This window comes from Oryctolagus cuniculus, chromosome 2 (assembly GCF_051225735.1).
Source record: "Oryctolagus cuniculus isolate XC-2025 breed Fujian yellow rabbit chromosome 2, ASM5122573v1, whole genome shotgun sequence".
NCBI lineage: Eukaryota > Metazoa > Chordata > Mammalia > Lagomorpha > Leporidae > Oryctolagus > Oryctolagus cuniculus.
Window position 1 is genome coordinate 94,824,836 of NC_142868.1, and position 27,960 is coordinate 94,852,795.

General features: G+C 53.3%; 1 protein-coding gene across 7 annotated transcripts; it reads left to right on the plus strand.

Moving 5' to 3' along the window:
- The first annotated feature begins 1,119 nt into the window (after window positions 1-1,119).
- On the plus strand, window positions 1,120-26,972 carry AP3M2 (adaptor related protein complex 3 subunit mu 2). 7 transcript variants are annotated; one of them, XM_008273918.5, is made up of 11 exons: window positions 1,134-1,272; window positions 1,607-1,705; window positions 12,027-12,368; window positions 15,253-15,424; window positions 19,537-19,647; window positions 19,744-19,881; window positions 20,059-20,144; window positions 20,326-20,459; window positions 22,590-22,797; window positions 22,900-23,044; window positions 24,319-26,972. In XM_008273918.5, exons 3-11 carry the CDS (start codon window positions 12,096-12,098, stop codon window positions 24,417-24,419), a joined length of 1,368 nt encoding a protein of 455 aa, XP_008272140.1. In that variant the 5' UTR covers window positions 1,134-1,272; window positions 1,607-1,705; window positions 12,027-12,095; the 3' UTR covers window positions 24,420-26,972. The 7 variants fall into 7 exon arrangements, with proteins under 7 accessions (XP_089182053.1, XP_008272140.1, XP_069924715.1 ...); XM_089325927.1 differs by lacking the exon at window positions 19,537-19,647 and having other exon boundaries at window positions 1,120-1,225; XM_070068614.2 differs by lacking the exon at window positions 19,537-19,647.
- Window positions 26,973-27,960: the final 988 nt, after the last annotated feature.

A 27,960-nucleotide genomic window follows, 5' to 3' on the forward strand; every position in this document is an offset into this window, starting at 1 on the left:
GGAAGGATTTCGGGGCTGTTTGCAGCTGCTTGCTCTTACAAGCAAAATCTCCCAGCGCTTCCTTGTTCTTATGATTTTATTTGAAAGACAGAGTTACAGACAGAGGTAGAGACAGATAGAGAGGTCTTCCATCCGCTGGTTCACTCCCCAGATGGCCGCAATGGCCGGAGCTGCGCCGATCTGAAGCCAGGAGCCAGGAGCTTCTTCCGGGTCTCCCACACAGGTGGGGGGGCCCAAGGACTCGGGCCATCTTCTACTGTTCTCCCAGGCCATAGCCTAGAGCTGGATCGGAAGAGGAGCAGCCGGGACTCGAACCGGTGCCGATTGGATGCCTGCGCTTCAGGCCAGGGCTTTAACACTGCACCACAGTGCCGGCCCCTCCTGGTTCTTTTCAATCTCCAGAGCTCTGCCGAGTGCCCTGGGCCCACACCTCAGCACGCACGTGCGGGCGGGTCCCCCGTGCGTCGCGGGCCGGGTCCTTCGGTCCTCCCGCCCGCGGGGGCGCGCGGTCCCGCCAGCTCCTCCGCCCTCAGCCCCGGCCCCGGGGAGGTGCTCCTCAGAGGCACCCGCGACTTACAGAACAATGGGTCCTTTCAGCTGCCCCCCCGGGGGTGGGGGTGGGACGAGGGCTCGTCGCCACGGCAACCACCCCGCTATTGACAGCCGGCCGCGACGCCCGCTTGCCGCGCCCCTCCCCCACCCGCCGACCCCCGCCCGGCCCGCCGTATGGCGCGTGTGGCTCTCGCAGCTGTCGTCACGGGAAGGCACCGCTTTGTCTCCAGGGCATGCAAGCCTCGCGGGTTTCCGTCGCACCACAGCGTCACCCCGAGGCGACCCGGGCCCGGCTTCCCGGCGGGCTTCTCTCCTCGGCCGTCACCTCAGACGCTGTGGCGTCCGTCGAAGGAGGGTCCGCGCCCGGGCACGCCGCCCGCACACAGCACCGGGGGTGTCCCCCGCCCCAGACCCCACGGCGCCACCCTCTGCGGCCGCGCGCCCGCGAGCGACCGGGGCCCGGCGGCGCCGACGCTCCGCCCCCTGAAGCGCGCGCCGCGCGCGCCGCCGCCGTTGGCGGGCTGGGGCGGGGGGCGGGGCGCACACGCACGCGCACGCGCACAGAGCGGCGTCCGCTCCCCGACCCGAGAGGCGCCGACGCGGGTGTTTGTGGGCGCGACCGCGGCCTGTGTTTTTCTCAGCCGCATCTCACTTCCGGTGTGTGACTGGAAAAGTTACGTATAACCTTTCGTGAATGCTTGGCTCTGACGGAGGAACTTGGTAAACGTTAAAAAGAAAAAAGAGCTTTGACTTGCAGGTGTCTGGGATCTGGGGTTCAGAGAACAGCAGCCCTGCACCTGGGGTCTGCCCCGGAGGCTTGTTTTGGAACAGATGGCAGGAAAAAAAAAAAAAAAGATGGCAGTGGCGAGAGAAAATGCAGAGCCCAGGGAAATGAGGCGTCTGGTGCGGGGAGAAGAGAGCACCACTTCGGAAGCCGTGTGGGTGGGGAAACGGACTAGTCAGGAAATCTTACCCAAAACTAAAGGGTCGGAGCGGTTTAGCCACTTCAGATCTCATGGAGATTTTTTGTTGTTATTGTTATTGTCTAATAAAGTTAAAAGGTAATTTCCAAGGGATGAAAAGAACACTGCAGAAACTTTGGAAATGCTCGAAGTGTAACGAGAGATGAAGCCCAGCAGGTGCCTGGCAGGAGGTAAGATCTTGTCTTTGCTTCCAATTGCTGACAATCACAGTTTGATAAACAGGAAGTAGCCAAGTCCGGCACACAGGAGACAAGCAAAGGCTGTGTTCTTTTTAAATTTCCTCCTCTGAAAACAATTCTTATCTAAATAACAGCTCGAAAATAATAGTATGTTCCCCTGGAACGTTTCCTTTATAGTCCATGCTCCTCTCTGCCCTGGTAGATTTTGGAGGAAATTCTGTCATTGTTGTTGTGAGATTCGGTATTTCTCCGCTGATTGACTGTCACAATTTGAAACTCTAAGTTAGCTCATTTGATAGTTTAAAAAAAGCGGTGAAGGTGGTTATTGTGGAGCTGGTTACAGCAGGGTAAGCCCTGCTACCCCTGTGGGAGACCTGGGTGGAGTTTCTGCCTCCTGGCTTTGGCCTTGTCCAGCCCTGGCCCTTGCAAGCATCTGAACTAGCAGATGGAAGATCTCTCCCCCCCCCCCCCTTCCCTCCCTCCCCAGCCCTTCCTATCATTCATCCTTTCAAATAAATCTTCAAAAGATTGTTATGATCATGTCACAGCAGTTTTCGTTTCTGACAGTAATAGTAGTGTGATGTTTACCAATAAATACTGCATACGCATCGCTCCATTACAGTTACCCACGAACTGTGTGCGGCTATGGAGAAGTTCGGGAATGAAAACCAGGCCGAGTACAACTCCAGCATTCTGATCCCTGTGTCGGCCAGAGCACCTCTGCTTTATCTGTCTTCTCTCTAAGCTTCCATTTGTCACCTAATTTAAACAACTGGAGACCACCATTACAGTGACATCTTAGAGTTGGAGTAATTTAGTCCAGTCCTGTCATTTTATAGACCAGAGGCTCATCTAGAGGACTTGCCTGTGATCACTCTGCCAGTTTGTGACTATGGCCTTGTGACTGCTCGTCCTACCCCTCCCTGGCCATCACTTACTGGGCATTCTTTTCAGTATGGACCTGGTTTTTTTCTAATGAGATTAAATAAAAGCTGTCTGGTGGAGTTTCCTGTTTTCCAGGCCACCTCCCCTACATCCTTCAATTCCAGACCTTACTTAAAATATCCAGTTTATTCCTCGAGTGCAGTTGCCCTGTTCTCTCCCCTGACTGTGGACAGCCTGTTCAGTTGCCTATCTAGTCTCGTCTCTCATCTTCATTATTGACAGAGTCCCATCTGGGGACAAGGGTGTGCAAGTAGGCATGTGCCCAGCTAAACACATTCCTGGCACATATTTTAGCTCAATTCTGGACAATATAATGTGAGTAGGACTCCAGGAAAATGCATTAAAGGGAGTTGATTCAGTTAGCTCATGCCTTTTTGCTCTTTGTCTTTTTCCCTTTGTACCTGGAATACTGCTTGATGTCTGGAGCCATGGGAACAGTGCTGTGAGCATGAGGCTGAAAGTTCTATCCTAGAGATGGTGGAATGACAAGCTAAGAGAAGCCGAGTCTCTGAGGGAAGCTGCCATTCCAGGCCTGGATTTCCTACCCCCTACTTCTCATGAGAGAAAAAATCAACCACTATTCAGTGTTGCCTTGTTTTTCTGGTTTTCTTTTACAAAACTTATTTCATTGATTTCAAAGGCAGACTGACAGAGAGAGAGAGAGACAGAGATCTTCCATCTGCTGGTTCATTCCCTAAGTGGCCACAAAGGCTGGAGCTGGGCCAGGGGCCCAAGCACTTGGGCCATCTTCTGCTGTCTTCCAAGGCACATTATCAGGGAGCTGGATTGGAAGCAGAGCAGCCGGGACTTGAACCGGTGCTCTGAAATGCCATGCTGGTGTCTTGAGTGGCTTAAACCTGCTGTACCGCAACGCCAGCCCCTTGCTTTCTGTTATATGCAGTGAATGCAGCCCATGGTGGCTCCTGTTTGGGATAACAATGTAGGTTAGGAATTCAGTTTTATTCAATGTTATTTTTTGAACATTTACCAGCTACTTGTATGCTCATATTAGCATACAACATCAGGGGTTTATAGTAAACAATAATTGACTCATCCAGTCCCATAAAGAAATAAGCTCCTCCCGACTCCCCGCTATGGGCTGTGTCTGGCTAGACTGGTATGTGGTACGACCTAAAAGTTCAAGTGCTGCCTCGACATCTCTGAGCATCCCAGGGCCCGAAGCTCCAACCTTGAGCTCCCCTACTGTCACCATCCATGCAGCAGGGACGGCTCACTGCCTGGCTAGTTCTACTGTCAGCTGGTTCGGCTGACCCCACGCAGTTCTCAGCTCACTGGGGTTCACCGTCCTCTCAGCCTGTGAAATGACTCAAACACGCCAATCCCATGCCCTCCTGTCCCCCTGTCTCCCACAGCCCCGATGGTCTGCTCTGCTCCAGAGCAGGCCTGGAGCTCCTCGGAGGACACACTGCATTCTCCTCTCGGTGGTGAGAGTATCCTGGTCTCTCACGGATAAGCAGCTGTCCCCTGCCTCTGTCCAGTGTGTCCCGTGTCATGCAGTTGGCCATTGCATTCTTTTCTTCTGGCAGGGATCTCCCTTCATCAGCAGGTGAATAGAAGGTGATCAGAACAGTTTGGTGAATTAAAGGCCTCTTGGGTGCCAGGCTCTGTGTTAGGCAATGGCTATAAGGATGAGCAAGACAGATGTGATGCTTGACGGACAGCTCGGAGAAGAAGGACAAAAAAAAGACAACAGAGAAATAAATACAGGAAGCTGTGGTGGGTGTTATTCAGAATGGCTAGAGGGGCGAGTAGTTGGCGCAGCCATGAGCGCCTGGTGGAAATGGCCATGACCTACACTGGAGGTCCTGGGTTTGACTCCCAGCTTTGCTCCTGATTCCAGCTTCCTGCTGATGTGCACCCCGGGAGGCGGTGGTGATGGTTCAAAAAATGGAGTTTCTGACACTGACTCAGAACCGAGGCAGGGGTGATGGAGTGCGGGGGGAGGTGCGAGGTTCATCAGGAGAGATGGGAGAGGACAGGTAAAGAGGGGTAAAGACATTTGGGTTTATCCCCTGTGAATGCAGGGACACCGCCAAGCTTTAAGAGCCTGCTCTTGCTGCCATGTAGGAAGCAGATTGAAGGGGGCTCGGATGGAAGTGGGAGACCAGCACAGAGGTGGTGGTGAGCGGGCCGACATGGCAGTTGGAGACAGGATGGACTCCTGACGTGTGTTAGGGGGTAGGATCGTCAGAGTTTGCTTCTGAGCTAGCTGAGGGGTCGAGGGTAATGGGAGATTTAAAGATGACTTAGAGAGACTGATTTGAGCAGTTGAGTGTAGGGTGGTGGTGGTGGTGTCATTTACGGAGATGGCGACACCTAGAGGTAAGGTGGTGGAACTGCAGGAAGGAACTCGTTCTCACAGACCCGTTAAAGAATCTGTGTGGCACCCAAGTGGAGAAGTCAAATAGGAAACGGGGTGAGTAGGTGTGGACTTATGTGAGCAGGCTGGGGTTGGAGATTCAAAACTGAGAGCCGTCGTCATTCAAAGAGCTAAGGCGAAGTGTGTGGAAAAGAATACAGGAGCAGTCGGGACAAGCCTAGAACGCCATGGCCTTGAGGTATGAGTGGGGCCTGTGGCTGGCTAACCACCAAGGTCTTGGGTTCCCCTGAATACTTCCCTGAGAGAGTGCCCTGGGGGCGATGCTGAGGTCTCCTTACCGGCAGTTGAGTTTTGGGAATGCAAACTGGCTTACTGGAGGCTTCTGGGTAGGAGATTCTCTGCCACCTGGAAGCAGGGTGCCCCCCTGTGGAGACCCAAGCTGCCCTGATGACATCACCGTGTGAACGACAGGATGAGTTGCAGGTTACTCTTTCGGGTCATTTCCGTTCCATCGTCTTCATCTTCAGACAAGCTTGGTATCCGTGTCCACCCTGGTCTCTGTGGTGCCGTGGGAACGAAGCGATAAAGTAGTGTGTCTCATTGGCATTGAAGACTCACAGGGACACCGAGCCTGCCCCGTCTAGCACGCTGAGAGCAGCAGCCAGGACTGAAGGAATGTACTCACTGCAAGCCACGCACGATGGGTTCACAAAGTGACGGAGTCCAGTTATGGAGATGGGACGTGGGTCCAAGTCATGGCAGAAGCACTGCAGGTGCCAGTGCCCTGAGATGCTCTTCGCTCACAGGGCAGGGAACAGTCACCTCCAAGGCAGGGACAGCACACACTTGGGACAGGCTTCACAGAGGAGGAAACAGATGGCTGGGGCTCTGGGGCTGCAGAAAATCTCCTCCGATGGCATAAGCCAAAGAAAGGACGTGCCAGGTGGCAGCTCTGTGAGAACACAGGCACGCCGGGCAGCTTTCCCCTCCCTCTGTGGGGGGCCTCTACTGAGGTCTGTTGCAAGGATCAGGCCAAAAATGAAAGAAACCTTCCCAGCGACCCTGATAGCTGGGACGGGGCTTTTCTGGGGGAAAAAACAACAAAATAAAACAAAACCAATTCTCTATGATGAGAACTGTTACTGTGGTGTAGCGGGTAAAGCTGCCACCTGCAGTGCCGGCGTCCTACATGGGCGCTGGTCTGAGTCCTGGCTGCTCCACTTCCGATCCAGCTCTCTGCTATGGCCTGGGAAAGCAGTGGAAGATGGCCCAAGTGCTTGGGCCCCTGCACCTGCGTGGGAGACCCGGAAGATGCTCCTGGCTCTTAATCAGCGCAGCTCCAGCTGTTGTGGCCAATTGGGGAGTGAACCAGCAGATGGAAGACCTCTCTCTGCCTTTCCTTTTCTCTCTTTGTAACTCTTGACTTTCAAATAAAAATTAAAAAACAAAAAACCCTACAGTGCTTTGTCAGTGGCAGTTTAGAAAACTTTTTCCTAGACATTTTTAGGTGTAAAACAAGATTTGCCACTCACCAATGATTTCCTGTGGCTTCCCTTAAAATCATGAAAAGGTGCAGCTCAAGCCTGTTAGGAAAATGGCGCAGTCTTATCTATGGCGCGACCTATACCCTGACACCATCCTAGGCTCTAGCCCCCGCCACCATTGCTGGAAGCCAGGTGGCCCGGTGTCAAGCTCCACCCCCATCCTAATGGGATTTGCTATTGCTGCTTCCCTGACCACCCCCTGGAAAAGGGATGTTAGACCCGCTTCCCAGACACACGCTCTCTCTTTACATGTGGCTCTCTCGCTCGCTCTGTGCTCTCAGCTCTGCTCTCTACCCCTCTCACCTCTCTGCTCTCTCTCCTCTCCTCGCTAGCTCCTCTCCTCTCTCTCTCTCTCTGTCTTATACTCTCTCTTTTTCCTTCGCCCCTTCCCTCCAGCCTGCTGGTTTTCCCCAATGAACCCTTTCCCTTACTCTGGTGTTTGGTGTGTTTTGTGACCGCCTAACAAAGCCCCCACATCCCACATTACTTAATACAAGTCAAGAAGTATTTGTGTGTGAGCTTTGTATATGACCCTGGGCCATTGGCTGTGACTGAATTAGGGCTGTTGCTCAATCAGAAACCTGGGAAGAACCCTCACGCTCCCATCCCATGGCTCCCCAAGCCCTGCTGTTTTCCCTCCCGCGGGACAGCTCCGAGCTTGTCCAACTTCTCTGCAATGCGCCCATCCCGGCCGCAGCAGTCTGCGGCCCTCTCCTGGGCGGCTGCCATGGTCTCCGTATCCTCCTGGCCCAGCCACCCCTCACACACGGTCACTCTGAGTTGGCCCTCTCCTACTTCACATTTCTTCCAGGGCCTCCTGGCTGATAAGAGGCAGGAGGTATGGACTCTAGCGATTGCTTTGAACTTGCCGTGTCCTTCACTCCCAGCTCTGCCACTTACCAGGTGTTTGAACTTGGGGCGCTCCTTAGGTACTCACTGCAATTCTCTCATCTAAGAGACTTTTAATGAGGGTCATCTCTTTTCTATAAACTCTGATATGTGGAGTGGCCTGGACCCTTGTCCTCTTGTGTCTGTGTGCTCACTCCCTCTGTCATCTGTCTGGTCTCATGGCTTTAAATACCTACCAACTTGGGGCCAGCGTTGTGCAGTGGCAGCCAACTGTGACGCCAGCATCCCACATGAGCACTGATTTGAGTCCTGGGTGTTCCATTTCCCATCCAGCTCCCTGCTAGCGCACCTGGGAAAGCAACAGAAGATGGCCCAATCCTTTGGGCCCCTGCCCCACGTGGGTGCAGTGGATGACTGCGAGAGAAATGCCCGCAGCAGGGGTCACATTTCTGCATCGCAGACACATTACTTAGCAATCACATGCTGTATCTTGCGTGGTTCTGTAGGTAATACCAGTTGTGAATGCCTTTCTACCTGTCTTCTCAACAGCTCCACGAAGTAGGTACGCTCAGTATCTTTATTTCAGACACGAGGAGCTTGGAGTTTTGAGAAGCGTGGCTACCCTCCCAAGTTCACACCGGTGGTTAAGTGTTGGTGCAAGATTTGAACCCCGGTGCTGCGGCACCAAAGCCTCTACACTTACACCAGGCCACGCCATTCAGCTATGTTTGCCTCTGGCTTATAATTAGCCAACTCTATAGCAAAGAACGATCCATGGCCTTGTGTGTGGAGGGGCTGCCACGGGTGCTCCATTTTACCAAAGTGTATGGCATCAGGTAGGGCCACGTCATCACCCTCACCTGTTTTCCATTTAGCCAGACACTCAGCTCGGCCAGGCACCAGCACCAACCCTTGCCGCAGCTCATCTCATTTAATGATTCACTTTGAGAAGAACGTCAGCCGAACCCTGCTGCTGGCGGCTCCACCACGCTCTCTGGATCACAATGACATGAGTCACTTAATCTAAAAATCGCATCCAAGTCATCACAGCGCCAAAGCAATTTGGAGAGAAGCCTGCCTAATCCCTGCATTTTCCGGTCCTGGGAAACGGATTCTGAGAAGTGAAATGCCTTGTCCTAGGCCAAGCAGGTGGTGTGTAGGCCATGTGTGTGTGTGTGTGTCTTCCACCCCAGGTTCACGCCCCACATGATCTCTCGCGACAGTCAGGGCTGGGCCAGGCCAAAGCCAGGAGCCTGATCCAGGTCTCCCACGAGGGATGCAGGGGCCCAGGCATCCGGGCCGTCACCCGCAGCCTCCCAGAGTGCCATCAGCATGGAGCTGGGACCCAAACCCAGGCGCTCGGACGTGGGATGCGGACGTCTTAGCCGCCGCGCCGCCCGGCCGCCACTACAAGCATTTATCAAACGGAGGGTCTTAGCGTTCCCGCTTCAGCACTACCCACGGGGCGCCCCGGAAATCACCTCCCTCTCCGGCACCGCCTTCCAACTGAGGACTGTCCTCGACCTCCAATCAGGGCCCGGCGCCGCCGAGCCGCACCAATCGGAGACTACCAAAGTCTCCACAAGGGCCAATTGGAGGCGCAAGCCGTAGGACGAGCGCCCAATCAGAGCGCAGGAGCGGCAGAGCGACGCCCAATCAGCGGCCCGAGGCGTCCGCCGCGGGAGGGCGGGCGCGGGGGGAGGGCCGGCCAATCAGCAGGCGAGCGGCGGGCGGAGCGCGCGGGGTGGGGGTGGGGCGAGGGCGGGGCTTCCCTCACGGCGGAGCGCTGAGCGCTGTGAAGAGGCCGGGTGAGGAGGGCTGGCAACCTCCGGGCGGGGGCGGGGCGGGGCGGGCGAGGCAGGGTCGCGGGTTCCAGCGGGGCCCACCCTCGGGGGGTGTGGGCTGTGGTGGGGAGAGGTGAAGGGCTGAGCGGCGGGGCTCGCTGAGGCGGTCTACTCCAGTCCGATGGCGGAGGGAGGGGCGGGCCCTGTTGCCATGGCGACGCGTGCGCGCCCACCGCTGGGTCCAGCGTCCATCTCCAGCCCCCGAGTGCCCAGACTCGGGGCGCGGCGCGGGCTGTGCAGGGGCCGAGGGGTCCGGCCCGCGGCCTCTGCGCGCCTGGGCCCGGCGCAGGCGCCTCCCCCGGAGACCCGGGGTTCTCGCGCCCGGAGCCTGAGGTCCCCGCACACGAAGGCCGCGGTGGCGGAGCCCTGTCCGTGAGCCGCTAGGGAACTTGCGTCTCTGGTCACGTTGAAATAAGCCGGTCACGTGGAGTTAACACTGTGGATCCCAAGGATTCCGGTGTATAGTCGGAATTATTAGGGGTGAGGTGTTGGAAATTCCGCCTCTCGTGCAAGCCCTCCAGATCGGCCCTGTCTCTTTTTATGTATTTGACAGGCAGAATTAGATCTTCCATCTGCTGCTTCACTGCCCAGATGGCCACAGCGGCCAGGACTGGGCCAGGAGCTTCATCCGGGTCTCCACCGGCTCCTGCTGCTCTCGCAGACCCGTCAGTGGAGAGCTGGGTCAGAAGTGGAGCAGGCAGGACTCCCACCTGGGCCCAGATGGGCTGCATCTGACGGTGGCTTAGCCCGCCATGCTGCCACCCAGCCCTTTTCTGTGTCTTAGAGCACGCAGTCAGTGTCTCACATGGCCACATTAAGCTGCACATCTTGTCGCTCCCCCTCTTCATGGAGGAACGACACTAAACCCTGCCTAGACTTCCTATCCGAGTCACGGCACCATTATGTCGCTCCCCGTCTTCGTGGAGGAACAACACAGGACCCTGCGCTGTTCTTTTTTTTTTTTTTTTTAATTTTATTTTTTTTTAATTTTTTTTTTGACAGGCAGAGTGGACAGTGAGAGAGACAGAGAGAAAGGTCTTCCTTTGCCGTTGGTTCACCCTCCAATGGCCGCCGCGGCTGGCGCGCTGCGGCCGGCGCACCGCGCTGATCCGATGGCAGGAGCCAGGAGCCAGGTGCTTTTCCTGGTCTCCCATGGGGTGCAGGGCCCAAGCACCTGGGCCATCCTCCACTGCACTCCCTGGCCACAGCAGAGGGCTGGCCTGGAAGAGGGGCAACCGGGACAGAATCCGGCGCCCCGACCGGGACTAGAACCCGGTGTGCCGGCGCCGCTAGGCGGAGGATTAGCCTAGTGAGCCGCGGCGCCGGCCCTGCGCTGTTCTTTTGTCTGCTCGGCCCTCCCCGGGTTTGCTGCTGGTTCTTCCCGGGTTGGCTACCGTCCCTCCACCTCCGTGGAAGGGCGGTGCCCCCTGCCACCTTCCCCACTTCCGCGGGGGAGCGGCACACCTCCGGCCAGCTCTCTCGGGGGCTGCTCAGGTGTTCCTCAGGTGTTCCTGGTGCATGTTGTCTCTCTCCTCCTTTATAGTCCTCTTCCACCAATCCCAACTCTGCTACCCACACGCCGAGTACGCTGCTCTCCTCCAATCAGGAGCAAGTCCTGCTGTTTATTGGTTGAACTGGAGGCAGCTGAGTAGAAGCTGTTTCTCCCTTCTCAGCGCCATATTGTGGGAGAGCAGATGCATAGAATAAGTCTTAATTCCAGTAACAGTCTAGTCCGAGTTGCTCCCCACACATCTTTTTATTTTTAAATGTGCTTTTTAAAAATTTATTTGAAGGGCAGAGAAGTAGACAGAGATCTCCCGTTAGGCTAGTTTGCTGGGATTGGGCCAGGCCGGAGCCGGCAGCTGGGAATTCTATCCGGGTCTCCCCACAGGAGTGGCCGGGAGCTGATCTCTGGAGCCCTCGCCTTCTACGTCCCAGGGTGCGTGTAGCTGGAAGCTGGAATTGGGAGTGGAGCTGGCCGTTGAACCCAGGGGCTCTGATATGGGATGGAGGCATCCTGAGGGTTGTGCTAGCTGCTAAACCAAGACCTGCCCCCAGGTGCACATGTCTCGTATATGTAGGATTTTTGGCCAAAACATGACATCGAATCCATTGATATTCTTTGAAACCTCTGTGCTCAAAGGGAATACTGTGCACTGAGTAAAAACAAACAGGGCCCAGTGCTGTGGCTCAGCGGGTTAAAGCCCCAGCCTGCAGCACCAGCATCCCATATGGGCGCCAGTTCAAGTCCCAGCTGTTCCACTTCTGCTCCAGCTCTCTGCTAGGGCCTGAGAAAGTAGTATAAGGTCGCCCAAGTCCTTGGGCTCCTGCACCCGCATGGGAGACCCGGAAGAAGCTCCTGGCTTTGGATCAGCACAGCTCTGGCTGTTGCAGCCATCTGGGGAGTGAACCAGCGGATGGAAGACCCCCCCCCCCTCTCTCTCTGCCTGTGCCTCTGCCTCTCTGTAACTCTGTCTTTCAAATAAATAAATAAATCTTTAAAAACAAACAAAACACGAGACCTGGCTCTTTGCCTTCAAGGAGCCTCTGGTCCAGCTGAGGAGCAATAGTTGCCCAGAGCTGTGGTATTTTAGATGGCCTTAACCCTGGCCATGGTAAAGAGAAGCGGGAGGCCTCATCCGCTGTTGACTGACAGGTGACAGCTCTGATGCTTAGGGATTCGAGGGAGGGGTGTTTCAGGCTCCTGTGAGCCTGGTCTTGAGAACTGGGTGAGTCTGGGACCACAAGGCGCTGGGTGTGAATGAAACCAACGTTGGCTTTGTTTCTAGGGCAGACGTCGGCAGAGTCCGGAGGCTCCCAGGCGGAAGAGGGCTCTCCCCTCTCTGGCCGCCTTCACCATGATCCACAGTCTCTTCTTGATCAACTCCTCGGGGGACATTTTCCTGGAGAAGCACTGGAAAAGTGTGGTCAGCCGTTCCGTGTGTGATTACTTTTTCGAGGCGCAGGAGAGGGCCACGGAGGCAGAGAACGTGCCCCCGGTCATCCCCACGCCTCACCACTACCTCCTCAGTGTGTACCGCCACAAGATCTTCTTCGTGGCCGTGATCCAGACGGAGGTCCCGCCTCTGTTCGTCATCGAGTTCCTTCACCGAGTAGTGGACACCTTCCAGGTCCGTGTGCGGGGCGGGGGGGGGCGCCCGAAATGCAGAATGTCTGTCTGTGCCCGTTTCCTTTGTCCTCAGCCTGGTTAAGAAACTCTTTCTTTCTTTCTTTCTTTCTTTTTTTTTTTTTTTTAAGATTTATTTATTTAGTTGAAAGAGTTAGAGGCGCAGAGGTAAAGGCAGAGAGAGAGAGATGTCATCTGCTGGTTCACTCCCCAAGTGGCTAAAACATCCGGAGCTGGGCTGACCTGAGCCAGGAGCCAGGAGCTTCTTCCAGATCTCTCACGTGGGTGCAGGGGCCCAAGGACGTGGGCCATCTTCTGCTTTCCCAGGCCATAGCAGAGAACTAGATTGAAAGTGGAGCAGCTGGGACTTGAACCAGCACCCATATGGGATGCCAGCACTGCAGGCGGCAGCTTCACCTGTTACACCACAGCACTGACCCCAAGAAACTTTTTCAAAAATCAAAACTGTGACCTTGATCACTTCTCCCCTCTGATGAGGTTCTTATATCGATTTATTGAAGTGAGGGCTGCATCCAGAGTGACAGCTTGAATCCGTTGAACCTGCTGCAGGAGAAAGCTGTCCCAGCCTTTGTATTCTGGTCCTACTTTTCTCTCAAGTATTAGAGGAGTGTAGAGCTTTTAGATGTAGTGGGCTTGATACTAGCCATTGTTAGCTGTCTTGCTTTGAGTTGCCTGAACAAGTGCTTAAGTGTTTCAAGAAAAAGGAGAAAAGCTAAGTGATGACAGTTTTCAGCGTCTCTGGCCCGGGTGCTCTGTGAAGGCGGCGTCCATCGTGGGTTTGGGGTGGCCACTCATAGCGTGTGAGTGCCGTGGTGCGTTCTGCCTGCAGAGGTTCCGACTGGGAAATGGGCGCCCGTAAGGGTTTAGGTGACACATTTGACAAGGCACAGTTTCCGTTTTGAGTTCTGCCTATCAGACGGGTGTGAAGATCTTGGGAATGGGGTGTGGGGAGGTAAATTAGGGCAGGGTCAGAGCACCCCAGGATTTTAGGCTCCAGATTCAGACAGTGGGATCCTCTCCCTGACAGAGTCACTCAGCTTCTAAACCCCTGTGATTGTCCGCGGGTCTCCAGTGAGACATGAGAAGCCAAGGCTGTGCGGTTTGACTGCTGTCCTGTGAGGTCTTGAGTTAGTCACATGAATGTGACCGAATGTGCGTGGAGGAACTGTGGAACCCAAGAAGAGACAAGGGCAAAATGCTGGTAGAGATTGAAAAGCCAGGCAGAGCCCTTTCTTTGGCTGTGGCTACATCACACGTTGAGGGCAGCATTCCCCAAGGAATTAAAATCTATATTTCCTAAGTTTTCCTCCTACAAATACTCCCTGATAGTACTATCATTCTGGGATTCCAGTTATCATAGTGTGTTCCAGCTCCTTTGCACATTGGAAGCCAAAAAATTGGAAGCTGCAAAAGGTAGAGGAACTTAAAGAACTCAGTAGTTAGCATCTTAAACTACTGGAAATGGACCTTGTTAGGATTTTGTCATCTCTCATCTGTGAGCAGTGCCATTGGTGAAATTCAGCAGGTGCCTCATGTTGCTGTACCAATATTATATAATTTATTGTCAGGAAGGAAAGTTGTTTAATCCAGTTGAAGCTACAGAAGAGTTTGGGAAAGTGAAGTTGTCAATTTGGAGATCTGGGACTTCAGAACGTGTAGTTTTTAAAATTTGAGAGGCAGAATGAATATTTGCAACAACTGAGGCTGGGCAGGCTGAACGCAGGAGTCAGGAATGCAATCCAGGTCTCCCTGTGGGCAAAGGGACCCAACTACTTGAGCCATCGCCTGCTGTCTCCAAGGGTCTGCATTGGTGGGTATGCTGCAGGAGGAGCCAGAGGTGGGCATCGAACCCAGACACTCAGACATGGGCTGTGGGCGTCTTAACTGCTTGGCTAAACACTCCCCCGAGAGTTCGTCATTTTTGAGGCAATTGTTAAAAGTAAAGGAACGGGACTGGCATTGTGGCACAGTGGGTTAAGCCTCTGCTTGCGATGCCGGCATCCCACGTCAGAGTGTGAGTCCTGGCTGCTCCACTTCTGATCCAGCTCCCTGCTAATGCACCTGGGAAGGCGCTGGAAGATGGCCCAACTTCCTGGGCCCCTGTACCCACGTGGGAGACCAGGATGGAGTTCCTGGCTTCAGCCGGGCCCAGACCTAGCTGTTGTAGCCATCTGGGGAGTGAATCAGCAGATAGAAGGAAGATCTCCCTGCCTGGCCCTCTCCCTGTGACTGGGCCTTTCAAATAAGCAAGGTCTTTGAAAAAGCAAAAGGACACACCCTGATTTTAGTGTCTTAGCTGATGTACGCCTGTCCTGGAATTTATAGAAGCAGCTACGACGACTCCAGTACTGTCAGCCAGTCCCATGTTCTCTCTGCTCATCCCGCTGCTGGAGAACCGTGGTTTGCTCCACTGCCTCGTAGGAAACTACCCCAAAGACACCAAGCAAACGCATGTGGGCAGGACCGGATCCTTACTCTTGAGAACAGTTATTTAAGATTTATTTTTATTTATTTGAAAGAGTTACAGAGAGAAGTAAAGACAGACAGAGAGAGAAAGAGAGAGAGAAGGTCTTCCATCTGCTCCCCAAATCCCCATCACTCCCCAAATGGCCGCAATAAGCAGAGCCGATCTCATCTGAAGCCAGGAGCCAAGAGCTTCTTCCAGGTCTCCCATGCGGGTGCAGGGGCCCAAGGACTTAGGCCATCCTCCACTGCTTTCCAAGACGCATTAGCAGGGAGCTGGATCAGAAGTGGAGCAGTTCCAGTGCCCATATGGGATGCTGGCACTGCAGACCGGGGCTTTAACCCACTGCGCCCCAGCGCCTGCCCCGGAACATTGATTTTTTGCTGCTTGTATCTCCCCCCAGGATTATTTTGGAGTGTGCTCAGAGCCAGTGATCAAAGACAATGTGGTTGTTGTATATGAGGTATTGGAAGAGATGCTGGACAATGGGTTTCCACTGGCTACCGAGTCCAACATCCTCAAAGAACTGATAAAGCCTCCCACCATCCTGCGAACAGTCGTCAACACCATAACAGGTACGGAAGAGGGGACGCCCATAGGAGGCCGCCCCCATCCTGGCCCGTGCGGTGCTTGTTTTATGCTTGTCGTTGGAGATCTCAAGTGTCTGTGTGCTTTTAATTAGTCTTCACAGCTTTGACTGTAACCTGAAATAATATTTTTGTTACACATTTATATATATATATGTGTGTGGGTGTGTGGGTGTGTGTGTGTGTGTGTGTTTCTGATTACAGAGGAAACATTGTAGAGGGTTTGGAAATACAGAAAGGCACACAGAGGAACGTGAAAATCACTCTCTTTCTTTTTTTATTTACTTAAAAAGCAGAGTATGGTGCTGGCGCTGTGGCATAGTGGGTAAAGCTAACACCTGCAGCGCCGGCATCCCATATGAGTGCAGGTTCGAGTCTCGGATGCTGCACTTCCTATCCAGCTCTCTGCTATGGCCTGGGAAAGCAGTGGAAGATGGTTCAAGTCCTTGGGCCCCTGCACCTGTGTAGGAGACCCAGAAGAGGCTCCTGGCTCCTGGCTCCTGGCTTCGGATCAGCGCAGCTCCAGCTGTTGCGGCCAACTACAGAGTGAACCAGGGGATGGAAGACTTATCTCTGCTTCTCCTTTTCTCTCTTTGTAACTCAGACTTGAAAATAAATAAATAAATCTTTAAAAAAAATAAAATAAAAAAATAAAGAGTGACAGAGAAAGAGAGACAGAGAGATCTTCCGTCTCCTGGTTCACTCCACAAATGGTTGCAATAGGCAGGGCTAGGCCAGGCCAAAGCCAAGAGCCTGGAACTCCATCCAGATCTTTCACATGGGTGCAGGAGCCCAAGGACTTGGGCCGTCTTCCACTGCTTTCCAAGGCCATTAGCAGAGAGCTGGATTGGAAGTAGAGCAGCCGGGACTCAAACCAGCGCCCATATGGGATGCCGGCACTGCAGGCGGGTGCTTTACCCGCTGTGCCACAGTACCAGCCCCTGCTCCACTTCTGATCCAGCTCCTGCTGATGGCCTGGGAAAGCAGCAGCGGACACCGTCTGGGGAGTGAACAGCAGATGGAAGATGGGTCTCCGTCTCTGCCTCTCAGTCTTTCCCTCTTTCTCCACACCTCTTTCAAATAAGTACATGTTAAAAAATGAAGCAAAACCAGGGGTTACCGTTCTTAAAGCTGAAGCTTGGTGCACGACTAGGAGGATTTCTTCTCATTCCTAGAAGTGAAATGCCGGGTCGAGGGGTGTGTACATTTTAAGGGCTTGAATGCAGTATGCTAAATTGTCCTTCAGAAAACTTATGTTAGTTTGTACTTTCTATAGTAATCTCTGAGCCCCATTACCAACCCTATTGTTGATATGCTTTGTTCTTTAGAATTTGATAGTTTCTTTGTATCATGTTTTTGTGACTAAGGACGTAAAAACCTGTTCTAGTGCTTACTGTTTTACCATTTTGTGGGGAGTTTTTTGTCCATTTTTTTGTTGTTGAAATTCTTTTTATACTAATTTAAAAGACTTTTTCTCAATAATACTAACAGTTTCCATTTATCTTTGTGGTATTATTTGCTTAGCCACACTTTAAATACTTTGAGTTAGCCACATTAATCCTTCTACTTCATAAGGTTTTCCATTTTGGGTCTTGTTTAATGCGAAAACATGGGTTTTTGTGGAATTTGACAAACTGATTGAAAAATACATTTAAAGAAAGTATAAGGGCGCAAGAACAACTAGGGCAGTTTTGTCAAAGAATGACACAGGGTTGGAACGATTGGTTCTGTCAGATGTCAAGATACTACGTTCATTCAGCAATGAGACAAAAACTGGTGGAACAGATAGACTGGAAGAGCCCGGGCAGTTTTGAAAATAACATTTTGTAAAAAGACAGCAAGTGGGAAAAAATGTAACCTAGTAGAAACAAGATGTATTTTGTTAAAAATATGGTATTGGCCATTCACAGACAAATAGCTCATTTCAGTAAAAATAGAAAGTCCAGAAACAGATCCTTGCTTTTTGGAATTTGGTATAAATGGATGTGGCCATTTATATAGACCAGGGACCAACTGTTAAATATGTTATACTGGGTCAGTATGGAAAAAAAAAGCCATTCTACTTTTGCTATATACAGAATAAATCCCGATTGGATTGAAGAGTTAAGCACACACTGTATAATTCTTAGAAGAAAACATAGGATAATGTCTGATCTCAGATAAGGGAAGTTCTTTTTTAACAAGTACATTTTTTTCTAGTTCTTTTATGGTTACATTTTTAAAATTCAATCCTTCAATTTATTTGAAAATTATTTTGGCGTATGCCATGAGGTAAGGCTCTGTGTTTGTTTTTCTAGAATTGTAGTCAGTATTTTGGTGCCATGTGTTGGATAATGTACCCCTTTCCCCTGTTCTGAAATGACATTTTGTCTTGTACTGAGTCATTATAGCTTCTTAATTTGGTTTTAGGCATTAGTATTGAACTACCACACTGCTTTAATTATTACAGCTTGATGATACGTTATCATACATAGGGCCTATTTTTAAGAAAACAAATTTTGAGGAATTTTCAGCTAATTTTAAGCCTTAAGCACTTTGTTAGTGCCTGAAGCATTTTTGAATATTGTGAAGTTGTTTACATCTTGTTTCTCACTTCAACATAGAAAAAGATGTCTGAGAACCACTTTCAGAAAACTGGAAGGTTTTTGTGAACATGCTGAATGTCTGTCTAGTATTTCTTTGTTTGGATTAAAAAGATGCAAGCAGGGTGCCGGCACTGGGGTGCAGCAGGTTACCCCATTGTCTGCAGCACTGGCACCCCATATGGACTCTGGTTCAAGTCCTGGCTGCTCTACTTCTTCTTCTTCTTCTTTTTTTTTTTTGACAGGCGCGCTGCGGCTGGCGTACCGCGCTGATCCGATGGCAGGAGCCAGGTACTTATCCTGGTTTCCCATGGGGTGCAGGGCCCAAGTACTTGGGCCATCCTCCACTGCACTCCCTGGCCACAGCAGAGGGCTGGCCTGGAAGAGGGGCAACCGGGACAGAATCCGGCGCCCCGACCGGGACTAGAACCCGGTGTGCGGGCGCCGCAAGGCGGAGGATTAGCCTAGTGAGCCACGGCGCCGGCCCCTTTTTTTTTTTTTTAATAAAGATTATTTATTTATTTGAAAGAGTTACACAGAGAGGCAGAGAGAGAGAAAAGAGAGGTCTTCTATCCGCTGGTTCACTCTCCAATTTGCTGCAATGGCTGGAGCTGCGCCGATCCAAAGCCAGGAACCAGGTTCTTCTTCCGGGTCTCCCATGTGGGCCATCTTCTACTGCTTTCCCAGGCCATAGCAGAGAGCTGGATAGGAAGTGGAGCAGCTGGGACTAGAATTGGCACCCTAAAGGGATGCCGGCACTGCAGGCGGTGGCTTTACCTGCTATGCCACAGCGCCGGCCCCTGTTCTACTTCTAATCCAGCTCCCTGCTATGGCCTGGGAGAGCAGTGGAAGGTGGCCTAAGTGCTTGGGCTCCTGCTACCTGTGTGGGAGACCTAGAAGAAGCTCCAGGCTCCTGGCTTCGGATTGGCTCAGCTTTGGCTGTGTGGCTCTTTGGGGAATAAAGCAGCAGATGGAAGACTTCCCTCTCTCTGTCTGCTTCTCTTTCTCTGTAATTCTGACTTCCAAATAAACAAATCTTTTTTTTTTTTAAGATGCAAGCAACAGCAGGAAGAAATAGAGGCAATATTTAAATTAGTTATAGTGATTACTGCAGTATAAAACCTTTGAATTAAAAATGTTTTTCACGCCTGGCCAGTGGATGTGGAGGACAAGTCAGGTTATTGTTCTACAACTAACTCTTATGGACAAGGGAAGGTCTACTTGTATTTTTCCTGAGTTCCAGTACGGGTGTGAGATGGATCGTGTTGATGGAAGCATTTTTTACCTACCTTAAATGTACCCAAGAACCTGCCTCCTACTAAGTAGGGTACTCTTCTACCCATGAAAGTTTCATGGCAATATGTAGATTCCAACCCTACTGAAAGCTAATATATTATTTAAGCCAGGAGCTGTTGTGACATTTGAGATACTAAGTTCAGGTTACTTTCAAAATCAAAATGTGATATCTGTGTCGCTGTAACCTTTTTTTTTTTTTTAACCTTTATTCTGCTTGGGAAGGCAGACCAGGTGGTGACAAGGAGTTTTTAAAAACGGACTGGGTTACCCCACGTGGAAGTGGAGCAGTCTCTCCTCTCCTCCTTGAAAGAGTCTTCAGTTGTGTGTATGAACGTAAGGGCCCGGAGGTCGGCAGGGGATGTTCTGTGGTTGATTAGAATCAAGTCAGCGTTCAAGTGCCAGCTGTAAAGCACTCATACTGTCTCTCAGGAAGCACCAATGTGGGAGACCAGCTTCCGACCGGACAGCTGTCGGTGGTGCCGTGGCGGCGGACTGGCGTGAAGTACACCAATAACGAGGCCTACTTTGATGTGATTGAAGAGATCGATGCTATCATTGATAAGTCAGGTGGGTGCTTTCACGCGTTCTCACAGGTGCCGGGATGCAAAGGGGCCCTTCTCGTGCCGACTTGCTGGTATTACCCTCCTCCCATTGCGATTCCGCGTCTTCTTCGGCGACTCAGTTTCTGAGCCATCGTTAGCGCCCTGGTGACCTCCTCTGTTGTGCGTGCTGTTCCTGTCGCAGGCTCCACCATCACTGCCGAGATCCAGGGGGTCATTGACGCCTGTGTCAAGCTGACGGGAATGCCAGACCTGACACTGTCCTTCATGGTAAACCCCGGGTGGAGAGGCGGTTTTGGATGGGACATGACGTGCTGCTGGAGAGACAGTGTGGCGAGAATGGAATTGTGTGAGAGAGAGAGAGAGAGAAAAGCAGCGTCTAGAGCATTCCCTGAAGGAGCGCTGCGTGTGTAATGCCTGCTTCTCGCTCGTCCTTGTCTGGTGACTGTAGAACCCCAGGCTGTTGGATGATGTCAGCTTCCACCCTTGTGTCCGGTTCAAGCGCTGGGAATCGGAGCGGATCCTCTCCTTCATCCCTCCAGACGGCAACTTCCGCCTGCTCTCTTACCATGTCAGTGCACAGAAGTAAGCACTCTGACCGCTCCGGGTGGATTCTGGGTGTGGAAGCAATACCTGCCGTGATTAGGAGCTTGGGCTGGCGTTACCTGGGTTCAGATTCCAACTCTGTAGTTACTAATTGGGTAACCTTAGGTGAGTTGCTTAACTCATGTTCCGTTTCATTCTTTTCTTTTCTTTTCTTTTCTTTTCTTTTCTTTTCTTTTCTTTTCTTTTCTTTTCTTTTCTTTTCTTTTCTTTTCTTTTCTTTCTCTCTTTCTCCCTTTCTCCCTTTCTCCCTTTCTCTCTTTCTCTCTCTCTTTCTGTTTTTAAAAGGATTAGCTTTTTTCATTTTAATTTTTAAAAAATATTTCAGGGGCTGGCATACACACACAAACACACATGTATGTATGCATGTGTTTGAAAAGCAGAGAGACAGATAGTGAAATCTCCCATCCGCTGGTTCACTCCCCAAGTGCCCACAATAGCCGGAGTTGGATCAGGCCATCCGGGTCTCACACGTTGCCGGGGACCGACTCCCCGAGCCTTCACCTGCCGTCTCCCGGAGCGTGCATTAGCAGGAGCCTGGGATCAGGAGCGGAGCCAGGTCTCAAGCCCAGGCACTCCCATATGGGATGCAGGTGTCTCCTGGGACACCTTAACTACTGTGCCAAGCACCCAGCCCTTAGTATCTGTTTTCTTTTTCTTTTTTTTTCTTTTCTTTTTTTTCTTTTTTTTGACAGGCAGAGTTAGAGAGAGAAAGGTCTTCCTTTCATTGGTTCACTCCCCAAATGGCCGCTATGGCTGGCATACTACACCAATCCGAAGCCAGGAGCTAGGTGCTTCTCCTGGCCTCCCATGCAGGTGCAGGGCCCAAGCACTTGGGCCATCCTCCACTGCCCCCCCAAGCCACAGCAGAGAGCTGGCCTGGAAGATGGGCAACCAGGACTAGAACCCGGCGCCCATATGGGATGCCGGCACCACAGCCGGAGGATCAAGCAAGTGAGCTGCGGCACCGGCCCTGTTTTCTTTTCTTTACGTGGAAGATAATGAAATCCTCCTTGTTAGGAGGATCTAGCAGTGTGGAAGGCAAACTATGTGCTCATTAAGTTTTTTTTTTTTTTAAAGATTTGTTTATTTATTTGAAAGAGTTGCACAGAGAGAGAAGGAGAGGCAGAGAGAGAGAGAAAGAGATCTTCCATCCACTGGTTCACTCCCCCTTTGGTTGCAACGGTTGGAGCTGTGCCGATCTGAAGCCAGGAGCCAGGAGCTTCTTCCAGGTCTCCCACATGGGTGCAGGGGCCCAAAGATTTGGGCCATCTTCTGCTGCTTTCCCAGGCCATAGCAGGGAGCTGGATCAGAAGTGGAGCAGCCGGGTCTCGAACCAGCGTCCATATGGGATGCCGGTGCTTCAGGCCAGGGCTTTAACCCACTGCGCCACAGCACCAGCCCCTGTGCTCATTAAGTTTGATACTATTATTTTTTTGTTAGACGTCTAGGGAATATTGTTTCTCAGATAGAATCTGAAAAATCCTTGTATTCAGTCCCCCTGACTCAGAGCAACTCTAAACTGTGAAATCAGCACCTACTTCAGACCTACCCGTGGGTGCAGGGATGCGGGATTAAATGGATAGAAAGCGTTAGCGTCATGACTGCACCCAGGAAGGACTCAGTGTTAGGAGCCACTTTTATTTTCGGATTATTTGACTTCTCCGGAGTCTCTCCTGTCAAATCCTGACAACCTACCCCACTCAGAGGATTTTGTGAGCATCAGGTGTGGTCAGACCACAGCAAGAAACTGCAAAAGCCGCAGGAGGCATGCATGTCACACGGATGGAAGCCTGCAAATGCGGGGGCCTGCGGGTTTGCTGTCACAGTCGGCCCAGCGGCCAGGCCGCTAGGAGAGTTAGTCTCCCGACGGCGCCTTAGCGCTTCAGAAGGAAGACAGCGTAGCGATTCCTGTGTTCAGTTTCCCAGGTCAGCAGTGGGGACCCAGGTGTGGGAGAGAACGCTCTCAGCAGGGCGCTGGCAGTGCGGAGAGCGCCTCACCAGCTGGCTGGGGTCTCCCGTGAGGAGAGCGCCTCTCCAGCCGGGTGTGGGGGCCGGCGCCGCCCTCCCAGCCCCCTCACTGGCCGGGGTCTCTGTCCTGCTCCTTTGCAGTCTGGTCGCGATTCCCGTGTACGTGAAACATAGCATCAGCTTCCGGGACAGCAGTGCCCTGGGCCGCTTTGAGATCACGGTGGGGCCCAAGCAGACGATGGGGAAGACCATAGAGGGGGTGCTGGTCAGCAGCCAGATGCCCAAGGGCGTCCTGAACATGAGCCTCACGCCGTCGCAGGGCACGCACACCTTCGACCCCGTGACAAAGGTGAGGGGCAAGCCGGCTGTTTGGCAGCCGTGGCCGGGCGCCCTGGGGACCGTCGTCTTGCTGGAAGCGACGACACTTGTCCTTTTTCCTCTTCCTTTGAAGATGCTGTCCTGGGATGTAGGAAAAATAAACCCCCAGAAGCTGCCGAGTCTCAAGGGAACCATGAGTCTCCAAGCCGGGGCGCCCAAGCCCGACGAGAACCCCACGGTTAACCTGCAGTTTAAGATCCAGCAGCTGGCCATTTCCGGTAGGCGGCCCGCTTTGCGCCTCCCCTGCTCCCTGGGATAGGCTGGGGTTCCCTTAGGTCAAGATCTGGGATCTTGAGTGACAGCTTTTCCAGCCCCTTCCTGGGGCAGGGTGGCAGTCCTTACTGTGAAGCTGGCCCAGGTGGCCTGGATAAAAGTGTCTGAGAGACAGACACGAGCGAGAAGCAGCCTTGGCACCCTGCAGTGCCCGCGGGCTGGTGCCAGCCCCATCCACGGCCTGCCCTCGTGAGCTGCGTTCTCAGCGGGAAACTCAGAGGTGTTTCCGCGCCTCCCTCCCAGCCACAGCCAGCTTCACGTTTGCTTGTATTTATTTAAATTCATCCTATTTATGATTTCATTACTCTGCACCGATTGGGTTGCACTGTAGCCTGTGCCTGCCTTAGGAGGTTGGTAATTGCAAGTTACTAGTCAGAACGGCTTCATGATGTGTCTGTGAAACTCTTCGAAACAGGTTTTCCCAAGAGATTTATTTATTTATTTGAAAGGCAGAGTTACAGAGAGAGGAGGGGAGAGAGAGTGAGTTTCCATCTGCTGGTTCACTTCCCAAATGGCCACACAGCCAGGGCTGCGCCAGGCAGGAGCCAGGAGCCAGGAACTCCAAGATTACATGGGTGCAGGGGCCCATGCACTTGGGCCATCTCCCGCTGCTTTTCCAGGCGCGTTGAGCAGGGAGCTGGAGCGGAAATGGAGCAGTGGGATTTGAACCAGCATTCTCACAGGGGGATCCTGGTCTCCCAGGCAGTGGCTTAGCCCACAGTGCCACGAGGCCAGCACCCCAGCACTTCATCTTCAAACATTTAATAAACTGTTACGCTCTATGCAGTTGCTTAGAAAAATAAATTGTTTCTCTCTATACAATTTTTCTATGCAATCTACAATATTTTTTGCTTGGTACAGTGAGAATGTTTATGATGTATTCATCTATTAATTCATTGAGTTATAATGTGTATCATTAATTTTGTTAGCGATTTATTTCTTGGGTCCGAAAACCTATGGTGGCCTAATTGTCCGGGCTGCAGGTGGCTTTGCCCTTTCCCCGAGGAAGCGCGCGCCTCACAGGGAGTTTGGTCGCAGCACCGTTTCACCGCAGAGCATGTGCCAAGTGTCAGGCCCCTCAGCTCAGCAGACGTGGTCCCAGCGAGAGCAGACACCCCCCCCCCCCCCGGTGCCAGTGCCCTGTTACACTGCCCACCTCCTTGGACTCGCACTCATAGCCTGTTCTTGTCTCCTCCCTCCCTCCCTCCCTTCCTTCCAGGACTCAAAGTGAACCGCCTGGACATGTATGGCGAGAAGTACAAACCCTTTAAGGGCATAAAGTACATGACCAAAGCCGGAAAGTTCCAAGTTCGAACCTGAGAGGCGGAGAGTGTTGCCCAGGGAACAGTCACGAACTTTTTCATTTCTTCCTTGTCTAAAAGTTAAAAAAAAAAAAAAAAAAAACCCACCTGTCTCCTAGGTCAGTCCCTGCAGGACCCACCTGCCCCTTGTCTTCTGTAGCTCCCGCACCCCGGAGCTCACGGAGGGAATCGGGTCCCACGGAGAAGCGGACGGAGTGAGACCCACTCAGAGCCACCTGGTCCTCCAAGGCAGAGGCGGCGATGGAACAGCACGCACCCAGGAGGGCCAGCAGGGGTCGCTGGCGTGGCTGCGGTCGCCTAAAGCCAGCTAAGGGACTCTTGATTAAGGCAGAAGAAAGGAAGAAACGTGAATGTGTGTCAAAGAAAGGCCAGTGGAGGATCTGACTTGAGAGGGAGAAGAAAGACCGGCGAGGCCGGATCCTGCACTGATGGTTGCAGATAGCGCGTCTTTCCCTCGTCCCAGACCATTGAACTCAGTTCCTGGTGCAGGGCCCGGCCCCGGCCTTTTCCCTGCGAGCCGAGCCTTCACAGGAGTCAGAAAAGGCAAACCGGCCGCGGAAGTGCTGCTCCCGTCACCCCCAGAGCAGCCACATGTCTGTGCCGTGGCACTGGGGCAGAGGGGGCCAACCACAGCCGGAGCCCGGGGGTCCCGCGTGGCTGTGCAGGGCAGTGCTGGGCCGGGCCTGGTCCCCAGCCCGCCTGCCTGGCGCTCCCTGAGCCGCCCCATGAAGACGAGCGCTTTCCCTGCAGGGTACGGCCGGTCCTTGAGTGTTGATGGACACGAGGTAGCTCCCACTCCACCTTGGGTTCAGGACCAAAAGAAAAAAAAAATCCTTGAAATCTTTGAATAAATCAGTGCTGCAAGAGGCAGGTGACAGCGCGGTTTCAGAAACCTGCAAGGGAAGCCCCTCGGCCTTCCCCAGTGGGGTTTATTCTAGTTCCGTGGGAGTTAGCCATTTCAATACTTACATATAACATACAGCGTAAGGGGTGGTGGTGTGCTGTGCTTTGTGCGCGCAGACAAAGGAGGGGCTGCGAGTACCCAGCCCTGGGACCAGTGTGCCTGGAGTCCTGTTGGCAGGATTGGTGCGGGTGTTTCCTTTCCCGCTGGGGGCCACCTTTGCTGCCGACTTGGCAGTCCTCGTGGTTTTCCTGTAGGGCGCGCTGTGCTTCGCGGAAACGCGCGGGCTTACCGTCCCAGCAGCCCGGCGGGCCCTGCGTGTCCGCCCGTGCACACATTCCCACAGAGAGGCGGCCAGCACGCGTCTGTCCAGGCTTCAAGTGCAGCTGCTGGCTCCTGTCGAGGGCCACCCAGCTTCCAGGGACGTCGCCGGGAAGCAGCAAAGGGTCTGGACTGTGGGACCTGCAGGCCTACACATCCGTGCAGTGGCCGTCCATCCCCGGGCTGCAGGCTGTGGCGTGCAGCCCTGCCCAGCTGTGGGTCAGCATGCGCGGGCCGGTGCCGCCTCGGGCTGTTTGCTTTGTGTGTGTGTGTGCGCGCGTGTGACACGTGAAGTCGCCTCTCTATTTAAATGACAATGAAGTTGAGTCTTAGCTGTCCTGTGTCCTGTGTTTCCTGGGGTTGACGGTGGCGCAGGGCCCTGCGTGCCTTGGCAGAAGCCGAAGGGGGTCCCTTGCTGTGGCCTCTCGCTACTTCCATGCTCTGCAGCCACTTGGGTGGTTGTCGGGTGGGGAGGGAGGAGGTGTTGGCAGGCGATGTCATTGTAACATGGTCTGCCCTCAGTCCCGTTACTCTTGGGGAACACAAAAGCAGGCTGTGGACGTCTGTCCTGGTACCCGCGCTGGTCCGATCACCTGCCCCCCAGGTTAACTTCACGGGAGCATCTACTGTCGCAGAGAGCTCCGGAAGGTGAGGCGTTGGGGGTCTGGGGTGTGGATGTGGTGGTCATTGCCTATGTGAACTGGTGTCCTTCTGTAAAACTCACAGGCTTGCAGGTTGGGGTGCTCTTGCGACACCTGCATCCCATAGCAGAATCCCAGCTCCACTTCTGATCCCAGCTTCCCACTGGTGTGCAGGGAGGCACAGCTGATGGCTCAAGTGTGGGAGACCCAGATGGAGTTCCTGGCTTCAGGCTTCAGCCTGGGCCAGCCCACGTGTTGTTGGCATTTGGGGAGTGAACCAGCAGATGAGAGATGCCCCCCCAACCCTTTCAAGTAAAATGAAAGTAAATCTATTTGAAAAAGAAGGGCTGGCCTTGTAGCGTTGTGGGTTAAGCTCCACCTGTGATGCTGGCATCCCATGTGGGTGTGTCCCAGCTGCTCCACTTGCAATCCAGCTCTGTGCTAATGGCCTGGGAAAGCGGTGGAAGATGGAACAAGTCCTGGGGCCTCTGTGCTCATGTGGGAGGCCTGGAAGAAGCACCTGGCTCCTGGCCTTGGCCTGACCCTGCCCTGGCTGTTGTAGCCATTGGCAGAGTGGATCACCGGATGGAAGATTCATGCTGTCTCTCTCTCTCCCTGTCTGTGTAACTCTGCCTTTCAAACAAATAAGCCTTTCAAAAATCTACAAATAAAAAGACTGACTTGCTAAGCACCACGAGGATTTGCTGATAATTAACATTCCACCCTCCCTCTCTCTGTCACTGTTTAATACACTATTCCTTCCAGCCACGTTTCACCCTTCCCAGTTTCTGAAAACGTTCACTGGAAACGTCGAGAAGTGATCGGGTTTGAAGTGCCTGTCGTTCTGAGAGGTGTGGGAGCCTGGTGCCCCTGCTGCTCCTGTCCTGGCCGGCGAGGAGGCCGTGGCTTCTGTGGAACGTGGCCCCCCGCTGCCCCGGTGCGGCCCATGGGTCACTGGGCGGCCATCTCAGGTATCCGACGTAACCCTGCGTCCACTTCACAGTGCTCCCTAAGTGCTAGACCGGTGAGAGCTCTCAGGGAAAGAAAACCACACACACCGGTCGCTCCGCAGGCCCTTGCGCCTGGGTCACACCCCAGCCCAGAGGCTGCAGCTGTGAGTGAGGCGAGTGCGGCCTGCCTGCTTGCAGCCCAGCAGGTAGGTGTGCAGCCTGGGGCTGGGAGATGCGTTCTGAGCGGGACCGCGCTGCGCAGGGAAGCCAGGAGTCCAGGCAGGGACTCCAGCAAGGGCCCACACGAGTGAGGCCGGCCACTTGCAGGGTATTGTTAGACTTGTGCTGGTAATCAATCTGCTGTCCTGACTTCTAAATGACCCTCTGTCAGGCGTGCAGGCCGCCTCGAAACGTTCACCCAGACAGTGGATGAGCGTCTACTCTGGTGACGAGTTGTTTCACGAGGGCGCGGCTTCTGCAGAGTGTGCACTGCCATGCGCTCTGAAGCCCCCTCAGATGCACACAGGGAAACCTCGCACACTCGAGGGTCGGCTGTGGTGCCGTTGGCTGTTTCAGGCATGCACTGGGGGTCTTGGAGCGGGTCCCCGTGGGTGAGGGGCGTCCTCTGGCCCCCCTCGGTGTCGCGGTAGCCTGTACGTCCCTCCATGGCCAGTAGGCGGCGACGTGGTGTCGCCGATAGGACGTGTTAAGACCTAAAGGGCGTTT

Excerpts from the sequence above, each read along its gene's own strand:
- AP3M2 (XM_008273918.5), top strand. The coding sequence starts at position 12,096 with ATGATCCACAGTCTCTTCTTGATCAACTCCTCGGGGGACATTTTCCTG. Across the intron at positions 12,369-15,252 it reads GAGTAGTGGACACCTTCCAG|GATTATTTTGGAGTGTGCTC; the intron begins GTCCGTGTGCGG and ends ATCTCCCCCCAG. Across the intron at positions 20,145-20,325 it reads ACCTGACACTGTCCTTCATG|AACCCCAGGCTGTTGGATGA; the intron begins GTAAACCCCGGG and ends TGGTGACTGTAG.